The 18,030-nt window shown below is 36.4% G+C and overlaps 1 protein-coding gene across 1 annotated transcript in view; it reads left to right on the forward strand.

Annotated features, from left to right (window-relative positions):
• LOC110573097 (disintegrin and metalloproteinase domain-containing protein 2-like) overlaps positions 1-18,030 on the forward strand; it is a 150,499-nt gene that overhangs the window by 123,352 nt on the left and 9,117 nt on the right. Inside the window, exon 16 of the mRNA XM_021681526.1 lies at positions 530-713. Coding sequence (XP_021537201.1) covers positions 530-713 — 184 coding nt within the window. The remainder of the gene's footprint in view (positions 1-529; positions 714-18,030) is intronic.

Below are 18,030 nucleotides of genomic sequence, written 5' to 3' on the forward strand. Positions count from 1 at the left end.
TTGTTTTTAATGCTTTTTTATATTCTCATTACTTTTATTACTTTTTCTGTGTTTTACAGCACTATCCTTATGATGTATCTTTCATGGTTTTATTTTAATATTTATTGTGTAGAATGTTTTTGGAATGTGGGTCTCAATGTCTTGTCTATTTGGAACCCATAATTCTGAGAGTAGGTATTATGTTTGAACAATTGAAAAGAAAATCTAATGAGACTGGTAATTAGTTGAACTTTACCAATTTTTAAAAATGGAATAAACTTGGAACTGCTTCTCTTTAAAAATCAAAAAAAGTGAAGGAATTATTACCAAAAGTGATCAGGCTAACTGGGAAGTAGTTAAAATCATTAAAATATTCAGTTATTTTTAACAATGCAGGCAAGGCCTTTATACTTTTTGTTATTTTACAGTAAATTGCATGCATCTTTTTGCAAGCCTTAAATGCTTTACCTAAACCTTTTTGCTTTATAAATGATATTCTAATATTTCTTTTTATTGAAGTCTAATGATTTCATTTATTCATAAATTATAGGGATCTGATGTGTGGAAAATTAATATGTCAATATAAAAAAGAAGAAATAATTCAAATTCCAAATGCTACTGCTATTTATGCAAATATAAATGGACACATCTGTGTTGCTTTGGATTTTCCACAAGGTTTTAGAAATGGTGAAATGATGTGGGTAAAAGAAGGAACTGTTTGTGGGGTTAATAAGGTATGTGGCCTTTTGTTAAATTCCTAATATTTATTTTATTTTATCCCTAATATTTTTACTCTATTTACTCTATTTTCAAATGCATGTTTAATACTTTTCTCATAATTTAATTGCACATTTGATTTCAAAAATAAAAAAAACTTTAAAAATAAGAAAAAATTTAATCTGCATTCACACACAGATTATTTTGCTATGAACATTTTATTGGCTATTTCATACTTTATTCGTGGAAATTATGTATATTCACTGAATTGAGAATCATACTGTTTATTCTCTGTATTTTATTAACTTGTCTCATATTACATAGATAGTACTAATGCCATAAATTATCTTTTCCTATAATTACTTTAAAATAGCTGTTAAAATAATATACACTCATTTTTGTGATGAAAATAATAAACACACTAAAGCAAAAATCTTTCTTTTTTTTTTTTTTAAGATTTTATTTATTTATTTGGGACAGAGAGAATGAGAGACAGCATGAGAGGGAGGAGGGTCAGAGGGAGAAGCAGACTCCCTGCCGAGCAGGGAGCCCGATGCGGGACTCGATCCTGGGACTCCAGGATCATGACCTGAGCCGAAGGCAGTCGCTTAACCAACTGAGCTACCCAGGCGCCCGCAAAAATCTTTCAAAGGCCCATACCTGAGATGTAACTACTCTCCATTTTCATGAATCTTCCAACAAACTTTTATTTATATACCCATATACACAAATATAGATATGTATTATACTAACTATATTATATATATATATATAATTCTTGAATTTTTATTGAAGTATAGTTGACATACAACATTACATTGCTTTCAGGTGTATAACAGTGATTTGGAAAGCCTATACATTAAGCTATGCTCACAACAAGGGTAGCTACCATTTATCACCATTCATGTTTCTCTCACTGTTCTTCACCCATTTGGCCATCTCCTCTCTACCCTGCCCTGGCAACCATCAGTTTGTTCTCTGTATTTATGGGTCTGCTTCTGCTGTTTGTTTATTCATTTATTTTGTTTTTCAGATTCCTTAAATCAGTGAAATCATACAGTATTTGTCTTTCTCTGCCTGACTTATTTCACTTAGCATAATACACTCTAGGTCCATTCATGTCACAAATGGCAAGATCTCATTCTCTTTTATGGATTACTAAAATTTTATTCTCTCTCCCTCTCTTTCTGTATACATATAATCTCACATCTTTTTTATCTATTCATTCATTCATGGATAAACACTAGAGTTGTTTCCACATCTTGACTATTATAGATAATGCTGCAATAAACATAGGGATGCATATATCTTTTTGAATTAATGTTTTCATTTTGTTTGGGTAAATATCTAGTAGAGGAATTTCTTGATCATATGGTATTTCTATTTTTAACTTTTTGAGGAACATCCATACTGTTTTCCACAGTGACTGCACCAGTTTACATTCCTCTCAACAGTGCATGAGTGTTCCCTTTTCTCCACACTCTTGTTAACACTTGTTATTTATTATCTTTTTACTAGTCTTTCTGACAGGTGTGAGATGATAACTCATTGTGGTTTTGATTTGCATTTCCCTGATGATTAGTGATGTTGAGCATCTTTTCATGTGTCTCCTGGCCATCTGTATAGACTCTTAAATACAGAGAACAAACTGGGTGGTGGTTTCCAGAGGAGAGGTGGTTTGGGGGATGTGTGAAATAGATAAAGTGGATGAAGAGATACAGACTTCCAGTTATAAAATAAATGTCATGGAGATAAAAAATACAGCATGGGGTAGGGGGTGCCTGAATGGCTCAGGCTGTTGAACATCTGACTCTTAGTTTCAGCTCAGGTCATGATCTCATGGGTGGTGAGAATGGAGCCTCACATTGGGCTCTGTGCTCAGCAGGGAATCTGCTTGAAGATTCTCTCCCTTTGCCACTCCCCCAACTCATACACCCACTCTCCCTCTCTCTCATTCAAATAAATAAATCTTTTTAAAGAGTACCATAGAGAATATATTTAATAATACTGTAATAACAATATATGGTGATAGATGGTTTTATACTTATCATGGTGAGCACTGAATAATATTTAGAACTGTCAAAGCACTATGCTGTACACCTGAAACTAATAAAACATTGTATGTTAACTATGCTTCAATAAAGATATATATGTATTATTTTATCTGATAATCATGGAAATATTTGCCATACATATTAAAGTCCTATTACAACCTATCTTTACTAATGTTTATTTTAAAAACTTAGGATGTAAAAAAGTCTCCAAAAATTGTCACCCCAAATTCTCATAAAAAACTCATTTTTAGGGGGCGCCTGGGTGGCTCAGTTGGTTAGGCGACTGCCTTCGGCTCAGGTCATGATCCTGGAGTCCCTGGATCGAGTCCCGCATCGGGCTCCCTGCTCGGCAGGGAGCCTGCTTCTCCCTCTGACCCTACGCTCTCTCTCTCTCTCTCTCTCTCTCTCTCATTCTCTCTGGCTCAAATAAATAAATAAAATCTTAATAAAAAAAAAAAAACAACTCATTTTTAGGGCGCCTGGGTGGCTCAGTTGGTTAAGCGACTGCCTTCGGCTCAGGTCATGATCCCGGAGTCCCGGGATCGAGTCCCACATCGGGCTCCCTGCTCGGCGGGGAGTCTGCTTCTCCCTCTAACCCTACCCCCTCTTGCGCCCTCTCTCTCACTCTCTTCTCTCTCTCAAAGAAATAAATAAAATCTTAAAAAAAAACCTCATTTTTAAAACTTTGTAATAAGTTTTAATTTTGTGAAATTTATTTCAAAAATATTTCCCAAATTATTGCCTAAAGTGTCTTGAATTTTTAACTCCCCATTATTTCTAAACAGTCAAACATATGCTATATGAATTAGGAATTGCACAAGAAACAAGACCCACTAAGAATGGCTTAAACAGTTGATGGTTTATTCTTTCCCATCATGTTAAAAAATGCAGAGGTTGTTTATCCAGAGAAGTTAAGGGGTTCCAAGTCACCAATGATCTAGATTCAGTCTAATTTTCAGTTATAGATCCTGTACAGTAATACTCTCCTTTGTGCTTTGAAGATGATTGATGGAACTCCAACTATCTCCACATTTTAAGAAGGATTTTTTGAAAGAGCTAAAGGGAAAAAAGGATGCATGCCATTTTTATTCACCACAGTTAGGGAACAAGATGAGGGATATCTGGTAGTCACTACTCTGCTACAGTATTCATGACCAAGGTGATGCTTTATCAAATAAGACATCTATGTCAGCAGACTTAAACCACTCTACTGTTCATCATTAAAGAAGCAATGCATATAATGTTGGAAAAGTTTCTGTTTCTGTAGGGAGATACAGGTGCTGGGTAGAGATTATGGGAGGCATTATCCAAATGGTAGCTGCAAAACTTTGGCTTCATATATATCATATATTTCTATTAGCAAAAGATAATCAAGCCAGCTCCATGTTAGTGTTCTAATAATTTTTTTGGTATTCTGAAAATTAGAGCATCATTGTTTTTTAAATCATATATAAATGTTCATTTGGATTTTAATGAATTCATTGTCACAAGAAATTTTGTAATTCTTTCTGTTTTTAAAGAAATAGTGGAAGATACTGAGTCCTAAACATATTGTTTCAATTCTCAGACATTAATGACTAAGTATGAAAAATAGTAAATGTTATTAACCTACTTGTACACAGTTAATTTCAAAAGGAATATAACAAGGATATGCCAAGATCTGTATTTAAAAGTTTTGATCTTGAAATTCAAATAGAAATGGTAAGCCCAAAATCTGATATGAAAATGTTCTGTCAAAAGAAATAAGCACAGAGATGCATGGATGGCTCAGTCCCATTAAGCATCTGCCTTTGGCTCAGTTCATGATCCTGGAGTCCTGAGATTGGACTCCCTGCTCAGTGGAGTGTCTTCTCCTTCTTCTTCTGTCCCTCTCCCACTCCTGCTCTCTCTCTTTCAGTCTCAAATAAATAAAATCTTTTAAAAAAGAAATAAGCACAGATACTCATTACATTATTTGAGGACAATCAGGGTAGAAAATATCAACACTTGATTCTGAGGGAGAAACTGAAGGAGTCATAAAATAATACGGTGGAAACAAATTCCTGACAATTGCCATCATTTTTACTATTAAACATCCTTACTATGGCTGGCCACAATGGGAGACAGGAATGACAGCACTGAAAATAGAAATGATGATAATTATGAGTACTCCAAAACTTTGGTTTTATTTGTTTTTCCTTGAGTAAAAATGTAAAAGATTAAGGTATGAAAAAAATTTCTACAATGTGTGTAGGGTAATTTTTATTTGCCTGTTCTTTCAGAATGGAAAACAGGAATTGGTTTCAAGTTACTAAAACATAAACTATTTGCATGCTCACATAAAAGATTAAAGCTCTGAAGATATACACAAATCAATATATCACACTACTGATGGTAATGAAACAGATTGTTGGAAGTCACCTGGCTGGGCCTGGAAAATCACACTGACTGTGCTAAATAAAACTCCAGGCATAATCAATTTTAATGGCCAAAATTGTATAACATTTAAAATGATGTTTTTTTAGGATGCTCTTTTCTTATTTTCAAATAGGTTTTTTTTATTATAAGAAGTGAATTTCAATTTTTTTTTCCAAAACCTTTCTGTCTGGATTGATTTGACTTATCTGGCATTTTATTTACATTTAACCACTTTATAGTGTGTATTAAATAAATATTCTGCTTTCCCCCCACTCTTTCAACTGTGGAAAATAATTCAATTTGTTTAGACTGTGTATTTCCCATATATTAACAAACAGTATATTATCTTTTAGGATGACATTGGCTGCTGTGAATAGCAGTACATACTGTTCTCACAATATGAATTTAGTGATTATATCTCCTATCTTAGTTTTTAAAACAGTGAATATAGAATACATACAAATTTCTGTGGTAAAATATGCATAGCATAAAATTTACCCCCTTAATCATTTTCAAGTGTGCAGTTCAGGAACACAAGTACATTTACATTGTTGTGCAACCACCATCACTATCCATCTCCAGAAAATTTTCATCATTATAAACTGAAACTCTGTATACGTTAAACTATAACTCTCCAATGAGACTTCCCCACAGCCCTGGTAATCACTATTCTACTTTCTGTCTCTATAAAATTGCATATTCTAGGTACCTAATCCAAGTGGAATCATACAGTATTTATCCTTTTGAGTCTGATTTATTTCACCTGACATAATGTTTTCAAATTCATCCATTTTGTTGTTGTATCAAAATTTCATTCCTTTTTATGGCTGAATAATATTCCATTGCATGTTTATACCATACATAGCTTATCCTTTTATCCATAAATGGACATTTGGTTTGTCTCATCTTTTGGCTATTGTAAATAAGGTTTCTACCACTATTGGTGTACAAATCTCTGTTCAGATCTTTGTTTTCCATTATTTTGATTATATACCTAGAGGTATTTCTGGATCATACGGCAATTCTGTTTAATTTTTGAGGATCTCCCATACCACTTTCCATTACTTTTCATTTCTGCCACCAATGCACAAGGTTTACAATGGCTTCACATCCTCACCAACATTTCTTCTTTTTATTTTTTTTTCATTTTTTTTATAATAGCAATTTCAATGGGTGTGAAGTAGTACTTCATTATCATTTTTATTCTTTAACGTTTAGTGATGTTGAGCATCTCTCTATATGCATATTGGATATTTGCATATCTTCTTAGAGAAATGTATATTCCCAATCTTTGCTCATTTTAAAAAATTTAATTGAGTTTGAGAGTTTTAGTACTTTTTATATTCTGAATATTAATCTTAATCAGATATATGATTTGCAAATATTTTCTCCTAATCCATGGGATGCTTTTAACAGTTGATAGCATCCTTTGATGCACAAAAGTTTTTAATTTAGATGAAATCCAATTTATCTATTTTTTTTGCCTGTGCTTTTTGTGCCATATTCAAGATATCATTGCTAAACCCAATATCATGAAATTTTTCTCCACTATTTTTTAAGGAGTTTTATAGTTTTAGTACTTCTGTTTAGGTCTAGGATACATTTATCATTAGTTTTGTTATGGTGTACGGTAAAGGTCCATGTTTATTTATTTTACATGTGGATATCCAGTTTTTTCCAGCACCCTTTATTAGACTTTTTTTCCCCTACTGAATTTCTGTGGCAACCTTATTGAAAGTCATTTGACCATATATCGAAGACTATATCTCTGGGCTCTTTATTATTTTCCATTGGCCTATATGGCTGTCTTTGTCAGTACTACATTTTGTTGATTACATAGCTTTTTTCTTTTTTTTCAAGATTGTTTTAGCTATTTGTAGTCCTTTGATGCTATAATGATTTTTAGGATGAGTTTTCCTATTTCTGCAAAACAAACAAACAGAAACCCAAGGGATTTTATAAGGATTGCATTGAATCTGCAAGTCCCTTTGAGTAAGTAGTATTGAGACCCTAACTATATTAAGTCTTTCAATCTTTGAACATGGAATACTTTTCCACTTGTATCTTCTTTAATAATTTTCATCAGTGTTTTGTAGTTTTCAGTGTACAAGGCTTTTATCTCCTTAAGTTTAGTCCTAAGTATTTTATTCTTGTTGATGTTGTTATAAATGGAACTGATAACTTCATTCCCTTTCCAGAATGCTCACCCTTAGTGTGTAGAAATGCAGCTGATTTTTTTATGGTAATTTGTATGTTTATTTTTTTATTATATTATGTTAATCACCATACATTATATCATTAGTTTTTGATGTAGTGTTCCATGATTCATCTTTGCATACAACACCCAGTGCTCCAGGTAGAATGTGCCCTCTTTAATACCCATCACCAGGCTAACCCAACCTCCCGCCCCCCTCCCCTCTAGAACCCTCAGTTTGTTTTTCAGAGTCCATCGTCTCTCATGGCTCATCTCCCCCTCCAATTTCTCCCCCTTCATTCTTCCCCTCCTGCTATCTTCTTCTTCTTTTTTAAACATATAATGAATTATTTGTTTCAGAGGTACAGATCTGTGATTCAACAGTCTTGCACACTTCACAGCACCCACGATAGCACATACCCTCCCCAATGTCTATCACCCAGCCACCCCATCCCTCCCAACCCCCACCACTTCAGCAACCTTCAGTTTGTTTCCTGAGATTAAGAATTCCTTATATCAGTGAGGTCATACGATACATGTCTTTATCTGATTGACTTATTTCACTCAGCATAATACCCTCCAGTTCCATCTACATCATTGGAAATGGCAAAATTTCATTCTTTTAGATGCCTGCATAATATTCCATTGTATATCTGTACAACATCTTCTTTATCCATTCATCTGTCAATGGACATCTTAGCTCTTACCACAGTTTGGCTATTGTGGACGTTGCTCCTATAAACATCGGGGTGCATATACCCCTTTGGATCCTTACATTTGTATCTTTGGGGTAAATACCCGGTAGTGAAATTGCTGGGTCGTATGGTAGCTCTATTTTCAACTTTTTGAAGAACCTCCATACTGTTTTCCAGAGTGGTTGCACCAGCTTGCATTCCCACCAACAGTGTAGGAGGGTTCCCCTTTCTCCGCATCCCCGCCAACATCTGTCATTTCCTGACTTGTTAATTTTAGCCATTCTGACTGGAGTGAGGTGATATCTCATTGAGGTTTTGATTTGGATTTCCCTGATGCCAAGCGATGTCGAGCACTTTTTTATGTGTCTGTTGGCCAATTGGATGTCTTCTTTGGAAAAATGTCTGTTCATATATTCTGCTCATTTCTTGATTGAATCATTTGTTCTTTGGGTGTTGAGTTTCAAAGTTCTTTATAGATTTTGGATACTAGCCCTTTATCTCATATGTCATTTGCAAATATCTTCTCCCATTCCGTAGGTTGTCTTCTGGTTTTGTTGACTGTTTCTTTTGCTGTGCAAAAGCTTTTTATCCTGATGAAGTCCCAATAGTTCATTTTTGCCCTTGCTTCTCTTGCCTTTGGTGATGTTTTTAGGAAGAAATTGCTGCAGCTCAGGTCGAAGAGGTTGCTGCCTGTGCTTTCCTTTAGGATTTTGATGGACTCCTGTCTCACATTGAGGTCTTCCAACCATTTTGGGTCTATTTTTATGTGTGGTGTAAAGAAATAGTCCAGTTTCATTCATCTGCATGTGGCTGTCCAATTTTCCCAACACCATTTGTTGAACAGACTGTCTTTTTTCCATTGGACATTCTTTCCTGCTTTGTCAAAGACTAGTTGACCATAGAGTTGAGGGTCCATTTCTGGGCTCTCTGTTCTGTTCCATTGATCTATGTGTCTGTTTTTGTGCCAGTACCATACCGTCTTGATGATGACAGCTTTGTAATAGAGCTGGAAGTCCGGAATTGTGATGCCGCCAGCTTTGCTTTTCCTTTTCAACATTCCTCTGGCTATGCGGTGTCTTTTCTGGTTCCATACAAATTTTAGGATTATTTTTTCCATTGCTTTGAAAAAAGTGGATGGTATTTTGATAGGGATTGTATTGAATGTGTAGATTGCTTTAGGCAGCATTGACATCTTCACAATATTTGTTCTTCCAGTCCATGAACATGGAACGTTTTCCATTTCTTTGTGTCTTCCTCAATTTCTTTCATGAGTATTTTATAGTTTTCCGAGTACAGATCCTTTGTCTCTTTGGTTAGATTTATTCCTAGGTATCTTATGGTTTTGGATGCAATTGTAAATGGGCTCGACTCCTTAATTTCTCTTCCTTCTTCCTTTTTTTTTTTTTAAGATTTTATATATTTATTCGTGAGAGACAGAGAGAGAGAGGCGTAGGGAGAAGCAGGCTCCCAAGGAGCAGGGGGCCCGATGTGGGACTGGATCCCAGGGTCCTGGGATCATGACCTGAGCCGAAGGCAGACGTTTAACCATCTGAGCCACCCAGCAATTGACTCCTTAATTTCTCTTTCTTCTGTCTTGTTGTTGGTTTATAGGAATGCCACTGATTTCTGGGAATTGATTTTCTATCCTGCTACTTTACTGAATTCCTGTATGAGTTCTAGCAGTTTTGGGGTGGAGTCTTTTGGGTTTTCCACATAATGTATCATATCATCTGCAAAGAGTGAGAGTTTGACTTCTTCTTTGCCGATTTGGATGCCTTTTATTCCTTTTCGTTGTCTGATTGCTGTGACTAGAACTTCTAAGACTATGTTGAATAGCAGTGGTGAGAGTGGACATCCCTGCCCTGTTCCTGACCTTAGGGGAAAAGCTCTCAGTTTTTCCCCATTGAGAATGATATTTGCTGTAGGTTTTTCATAGATGGCTTTTATGATATTGAGATATATACCTTCTATGCCTATACTCTGAAGAGTTTTGATCAAGGACGATGCTGTACTTTGACAAATGCTTTTTCTGCATCTTTTGAGAGGATCATATCATTCTTGTTCTTTCTTTTGTTAATGTATTGTATCACGTTGGTTGCTTTGCAGATGTTGAACCAACCTTGCAGCCCAGGGATAAATCCCACCTAGTCGTGGTGAATAATCCTTTTAATGTACAGTTGGATCCTATTGGCTAGTATTTTGGTGAGAATTTTTGCATCCATGTTCATCAGGGTTATTGGTCTGTAGTTCTCCTTTTTGATGGGGTTTTTGTCTGGTTTTGGGATCAAGGTAATGGTGGCCTCATAAAATGAGTTTGGAAGTTTTCCTTCCATTTCTATTTTTTGGAACAGTTTCAGAAGAATAGGTATTAATTCTTCTTGAAATGTTTGGTAGAATTACCCTGGGAAGCCATCTGGCCCTGGGCTTTTGTTTTTTGGGAGATTTTGATGACTGCTTCCATTTCCTTAGTGGTTATAGGTCTGTTCAGGTTTTCTATTTCTTCCTGGTTCAGTTTTGGTAGTTGATACACCTCTAGGAATACATCCATTTCTTCCAGGTTATCGAATTTGCTGGCATAGAGTTGCTCATCATATGTTCTTATAATTGTTTGTATTTCTTTGGTGTTGGTTGTGATCTCTCCTCTTTCATTCATGATTTTGTTGATTTGGGTCATTTCTCTTTTCTTTTTGATAAGTCTGGCCAGGGGTTTATCAATCTTGTTAATTCTTTCAAAGAACCAGCTCCTAGTTTCTTTGATCTGTTCTACTGTTCTTTTGGTTTCTATTTCATTGATTTCTGCTCTGATCTTTATTATTTCTCTTCTCCTGCTGGGTTTAGGCTTTCTTTGCTGTTCTCTCTCCAGCTCCTTTAGGTGTAGGGTTCAGTTGTGTATTTGAGACCTTTCTTGTTTCTTGAGAAAGGCTTGTATTGCTATATACTTTCCTCTTACGACTGCCTTTGCTGCATCCCAAAGATTTTGAACAGTTGTGTTTTCATTTTCATTGGCTTCCATGAATTTTTTAAATTCTTCTTTAATTTCCTGGTTGACCCATTCATTTGGTAGGATGCTCTTTAGCCTCCACGTATTTGAGTTCTTTCCGACTTTCCTCTTGTGATTGAGTTCTAGTTTCAAAGCATTGTGGTCTGAAAATAGGCAGGGAATGATCCCAATCTTTTGGTACCAGTTGAGACCTGATTTGTGACCTAGGATGTGATCGATTCTGGAGAATGTTCCATGGGCACTAGAGAAGAATGTGTATTCCATTGCTTTGGGATGGAATGTTCTGAATATATCTGTGAAATCCATTTGTTCCAGTGTGTCATTTAAAGTCTTTATTTCCTTGTTGATCTTTTGCTTAGAGGATCTGTCCATGTCAGTGAGGGGGGTGTTAAAGTCCCCCACTATTATTGTATTGTTGTCAATGTGTTTCTTTGCTTTTGTTATTAATTGTTTTATATAATTGGCTGCTCCCATGTTAGGGGCATAGATATTTACAATTGTTAGATCTTCTTGTTGGATAGATCCTTTAAGTAGGATACGATGTCCTTCCTCATCTCTTATTACAGTCTTTGGTTTAAAATCTAATTTGTCTGATATAAGGATTGCCACCCCAGCCTTCTTTTGGTGTCCATTAGCATGGTAAATGGTTTTCCACCCTCTCACTTTCAATCTGGGGGTGTCTTTGGGTCTAAAATGAGTCTCTTGCAGACAGCATATCGATGGGTCTTGTTTTTTAATCCAGTCTGAAAGCCTGTGTCTTTTGATTCGGGCATTTAGCCCATTTACATTCAGGGTAACTATTGAAAGATAGGAATTTAGTGCCACTGTATTGCCTGTAAGGTGAATGTTACCGTATATTGTCTGTGTTCCTTTCTGGTCTATGTTGCTTTTAGGGTCTCTCTTTGCTTAGAGGACCCCTTTCAAGATTTCCTGTAGGGCTGGTTTTGTGTTTGCAAATTCCTTTAGTTTTTGTTTGTCCTGGAAGCTTTTTATCTCTCCTTGCATTTTCAATGACAGCCTAGCTGGATATAGTATTCTTGGCTGCATATTTTTCTCGTTTAGTGCTCTGAATATATCCTGCCAGTCCTTTCTGGCCTGCCAGGTGTCTGTGGATAGGTCTGTTACCAATCTAATGTTTCTACCATTGTAGGTTACAGATCTCTTCTCCCAAGCTGCTTTCAGGATTTTCTCTTTGTCTATGTGACTTGTAAGTTTTACTCTTAGATGTTGGGGTGTTGACCTATTTTTATTGATTTTGAGAGGGTTCTCTGTGCTTCCTGGATTGTGATGTCTGTTTCCTTCCCCAAATTAGGGAAGTTCTCTGCTATAATTTGCTCCATTATACCTTCTGCCCCTCTCTCTCTTTCTTCTTCTTCTGGGATCCCAATTATTCTAATGTTGTTTCGTCTTATGGTATCGCTTATCTCTCGAATTCTGCCCTCGTGATCCAGTAGTTGTTTATCTCTCTTTTTCTCAGCTTCTTTATTTGCCATCAGTTGGTCTTCTATATTACTGATTCTCTCTTCTGCCTCATTTATCCTAGCAGTTAGCGCCCCCATTTTTGATTGCACCTCATTAATAGCCTTTTTGATTTCGACTTGGTTAGATTTTAGTTCTTTTACTTCTCCAGAAAGGGTTTCTCTAATAACTTCCATATTTTTTTCAAGCCCAGCTAATATCTTTAAAGTGATGATTCTGAACTCTAGATCTGACATCGTACTAATGTCCGTATTGAGTAGGTCCCTGGCAGTCGGTACTACCTCTTGTTCTTTTTGTTGAGGTGATTTTTTCCGTGTTGTCATTTTGTGCAGAGGAGAATAGATTAATGAGAGAACAAAATGCTAGCAGAGTAACAACGTCCCCAGAAAATATACTCTAAACAAATCAGAAAAGACCTGAAGCAGTGGAACAAGAAACGGAAAGAGAGAAAAAAGAAAAAGAAAAAGATAAAGATAAAAACAAACAAAAACAAACAAAACAAAACAACAACAACAACAAAAAAACAGAATGTGATCAAATATGATCAGGCTGGTATATAGATCAGTGCCACACACTAGATTTGGGGTGTATTTTGGTCTGTTAGAAGAAAGTGCCTCCCAAAATTTTAAAGAAAGAAAAACTTATATATGTACAAAAATAAGGGTTGATATGATGAAGGGATGGAATATGACTGTAAAGATGGAGATTATAAAAAATTTTATAAAAGGAATTGATAAGAAGTTGTTTGAAAAAAGAAAGAAGAGGATTTTAAAAAGGAAAAGAAAAAAAAAGGGAGAGAATGTGATCAGGCAGGGGAGTAGAAAAAGCCATACACTAGAGATTTAGGGTATATTTTGATCTGTTAGAAGAAACTATCTCAAAATTTTAAAGAGAGAACAACTTATATATATATGCCAAAAATATGGGTAACTACTATGAAGGGATAGAATATGACTCTAAAAATGAAAAATAAAGATGTTTTTTAAAAAACTGATTGATAAGATGTTAGTTGAAAAAGGGAAAAAGAAAAATTCAAAAAAAAAAAAAAGAAAAAAGACAGTTAAAAAAAAAAATTAACTTTGAAAGACTAAAGAATCATGGTAAAAAAGCCATGAATTCTATGTGCAGTATTCCCCTAGCGCTGGAGTTCTGCCGTTCTCATTGATCGGTAAACTTGGTCTTGGCTGGCTGTTCTCGTTGATCTTCTGGGGGAAGGGCCTATTGCCATGGTTTCCAAATGTCTTTGCCGGAGGCGGAATTGCCCTGCCCTTGCTGGTCTGGGCTAAGTAATCTGCTCGGGTTGCTCTCCGGAGCTTTTGTTCCCTGCGAGCTTTCCATACAGCTTTGGAGGCGGAGAGTGAAAATGGCGTCCTCCCAATCTCTGCCCCGGAGGAGCTGAGAACTCGAGGCCCCGCTCCTCAGTGAGCTCCCAGAGAAAAGCCATCAGTCACTCCCGTCTCCCCAGTCTCCAGCCGCACTCCGTGCTCACCCGGCCTGTGACCGCGCGTTTCTATCTCTGGCACCCGACCCCGGGTGGAGTCTCCAAACCCATCAGATCCCTGCGGTGCACTCCGGAGTGGCTCCTCCCGGGGGTGGAAGGGGGAGGAAGATGAGTCTCCCCGCATCTGCCGCTTGTTGAGTCCCTGCTGGAGGAGCAGTGGCCCGACTGTGCCGCAGATCACAGTTTATGGCAACCGTGAGCTGAGAGCCCACGCCTGGGCTCCGCCTCTGCAGCCGGCTTCCCTGCTCCGTAACCTGGGAACTCTGCCACACTCAGGCACCCCCGGTCTTTCTGTGACCCCGAGGGTCCTGAGACCACACTGTCCCGGAGGGTTCCACCCCCTGCTTAGCCACCAGAGTGATGTCCCTCAGCGGAGCAGACTTTTAAAAGTTCCGATTTTGTGCTCCGCGACTCTATCACTTGCCCAATGCGGCTGACGGAGGCCCCTCCCCCGCTGTCTATCCTCCCGAATATCGCCTCGTATTCACTTCTCCACACGTCCTACCTTCCAGAAAGTGGTCACTTTTCTGATGAGAGAGTTGTTGCTATTCCTTTCTTCGGTCTCCTGTTGGGTTTGTAGGTGTTCAGAATGGTTTGATCCCTATCCAGCTGAATTCCTGGGAGGAGACGAAATCCAGGTCTCCTACTCTTCCGCCATCTTGCTGATGGCCACCTGTTGACCAATTTTTTATTTAATATGTGATAATTTCCACCTATTTGTCAATTTTCCAGTGTTCCTTCTGCTTTTAATTTGTAGTTTCACTTTAATCAGAAAACATACTTTTTATGATTTCAAATTTCTAAATTTATTAAGAATTTTTTGTGACTAAAATGTGGACTAATATATGCAATGTCCATATGCAGTTGAGACAAATGTGTATTTTGCTGTTGTCAGGCACCATTCTATATATGTCTATTAGGTCTAATTGGTATATAGTGTTGTTTAAATCCTCTATTTTCTTATTGATCTTCTGTTCCATTATTTTCAAAGGTGGGGTATTGAAGCCTATTATTGTAGAACCTGTCTATATCTCCCAGCAATTCTGTCTGTTCGTGTCATATATTTTGGAGCTTTGATGTTTGGTACATACATGTTTATAATTTGTATGTTTTCTGGTAAATGGATCACTTATTAATCTAGAATATACTTTTATTTTTCTTGTAATGGTAGTTGATTTAAGATCTATTTTGTCTGATATTATTACAGCCATTTCCATTCCCTTTTGTTACTATTTACATGGAATGTATTTTTCCATCCTTTCAATATCAACATATTTGTGTCATTGGCTATCAAGTGAGTTTCTTGCAGAGAGAGTCTCTTTTAGCATATGGTTGAGCAATGTTATCCATTCTGCCAGTCCATGGTATTTGATTGGGAAATTTAATCCATTAACATTAATGTAATTACTGATAGAGAAGGACTTACTTTTGCCATCTTATTTTTTTTTTATTTCCTGTAGCTTTTTTGTACCTCATTTCCCCATTACCACTTTCAGTTTTGTTTAGTTCATGTTTTGTAGTGACACATTTTTTTTTAAAGATTTTATTTATTTATTTGACAGAGAGATAGTGAGAGCAGGAACACAAGCAGGGGTAATGGGAGAGGGAGAAGCAGGCTTCTTGCCGAGCAGGGAGCCCAATGCAGGACTCGATCCCAGGACCCTGGGATCGTGACCTGAGCCGAAGGCAGACGCTTAACAACTGAGCCACCCAGGTGCCCTTTGTAGTGACACATTTTGATTCTTTTCTCATTTTCTTTTGTGTGTATTCTATAGATATTTTCTTTGTGGTTACCATGGGATTACATGTAACTTCCTAAACTTATAACAATCTAATTTGAATTGACACCAAATTAACTTCAAGTACACACAAACCTCCACTCTTGTACAGCTCTGCCTTCCACACTTGTTTTTGATGTCAAAAATTACATTTTATATAGTGTGTATCTATTAACATAGATTTATAATTATTTAATTTTGTGCATTTATCTTTTAAATCTCACAGAAATTTTCAAAATTGAGTTATAAGTGAAAATTACAATAATACAAATCTTTATACTTTCACCATTTATTTAACTTTACCAGAGATCTTTATTTCTCTATATAAACTCTAGTTACAGACTAGCAACCTTTTATTTATCCTGAAGGATTCCCTTTAGTATTTTTTTGTCAGCTAGGTCTTAATGGTATTAAATTCCCTCAATTTTAAAAAATTTGTTCCTTTTTAATCTGAAAATGTATTAATTTCCCCATCAAATTCAGGACAGTTTTGTTGGATATAGAATTCTCAGTAGTCAGGGCTTTTTTTTTTTTTTCCATTTAGTAATTCCAGCATATCAGCACACTACCTTCTGGCCTCAAAGGTTTTTACTGAAGAATCTGCTGTATTCTTGTTAAGGATCCCTTGTACATGGTGATTCATTTTTCATTTGCTGTTTTTAAAATTCTCTTTTTTCATTGTCATTTGAGTTTGATTGTAATGTGTTTTGGTGTGAGTCTGTTTGCATTTGTCTTATTGGAATTCATTGGTCTCCTAAGATTTGTAGATCCATGTTATTCTTCAAACATGGGGCATTTTCAGCCATCATTTCTTCAAATAATCTCCCTGCCCCCCCTTTTTTTCCTCAACTACTTCATGATCTCCCATAATATGTATTTTGATTTGCCTGATGGTATTTCATAAGTCCCTTTGGCTTTGTTCATTTTTCTTTGTCCTTTTTTTCTTTCTGCATCTAAGATTCCAAAATTTAAAATGCCCTATCTTCAAATCACTGATTCTTTCTTCTGTAAACCAAAATTTGTTGTTGAGCCCATATAGTGAATTTTTAAATTTAGTTGTTATATGTTTCAGCATATAATTTTTGGGTTGCTATTTATAATTGCTATCTCTGTTAATATTCTCTTTTTGTTCATATATAATTTTTCTGATTTTCTTTCATTCTTAATCCAAGTTTTTATTTAACTTTTCAGCATATTTAGCATGGTTATTTTATTTTATTTTTTTTAGAGAGAGAGAGAGTGCAAGTGGTGGGGAAGGGCAGAGGGAGAGGGAGAGAGAGAGAGAATTTTAAGCAAGCTCCACTCTGAATGTGGAGCGCAATGTAGGGCTTAATCTCACAACCCTGAAATTATGACCTGAGCCTAAATCAAGAGTCAGATGCTTAACCAATTCAGCCACCCAGGGACCCCTGTAATATGGTTATTTAAAAATAACATTCTATCACTTCATTTTCTTCCTTGGAATGGGGCATGTTTTCCTGTTTCTTTTTCTACCTTTTGATTTTTTGTTGAAATTGGACATTTGAAAAAACAGACACTTCTAGTGTTTGCAGACTGGCTCTGTGCTGGGGCAGTTGGGTGTGCTCTGAGCCTTGGGATCACCTTGAGGAGAAAGAAAGCTTGTGTTCTCAGAACTTTTGTGATTATGCATCTTTCCTGGGTCTCCCTGTGGCTTTCTTGATTTCTCACATACATGGATGCTTTCAAATGTCTTATTTTTCCAAATAGTCTCATGCCAGCCTCTCCCTGGGGCTTTAGATGGCTATTGTATGTCTTTACCCATAATCTTTTGCCCCAGGTGTGTCTGCAACTCCTTGAAGCTTTCCTGAGCAGTGTTCATTGCTTCTCCCTATATGAGATTCAAGTTAGGTGAAACAGAGACCAGTCCTTCAGGCAGCTCCCAGGCAAATAATAATATTGAAAATAAGATTTCTTCTGCTCCCTTCAGTTCAAGGGAACTGTGAACTCTGTAGTTTCCTTCTCCAGACAAAGACTGTGCTATGCCTGGGAAGGAGTGGGGCAAATTTGATAAAAAATGCCACACATTTTTCTACCATTTTGAATGTGGCCATTTCTTGATTGGGCATTTTCTCGGTTGCTGTAGACCATTGACTTTCTAGAGTTCCAATTGGTTATTTTAGCCAGGTTTTCTTTTTCTCTTTCTTTCTTTTCTTTTCTTTTCTTTTCTTTTCTTTCTTTCTTTCTTTCTTTCTTTCTTTCTTTCTTTCTTTCTTT

This window comes from Neomonachus schauinslandi, chromosome 2, assembly GCF_002201575.2.
Source record: "Neomonachus schauinslandi chromosome 2, ASM220157v2, whole genome shotgun sequence".
Classification (NCBI taxonomy): domain Eukaryota; kingdom Metazoa; phylum Chordata; class Mammalia; order Carnivora; family Phocidae; genus Neomonachus; species Neomonachus schauinslandi.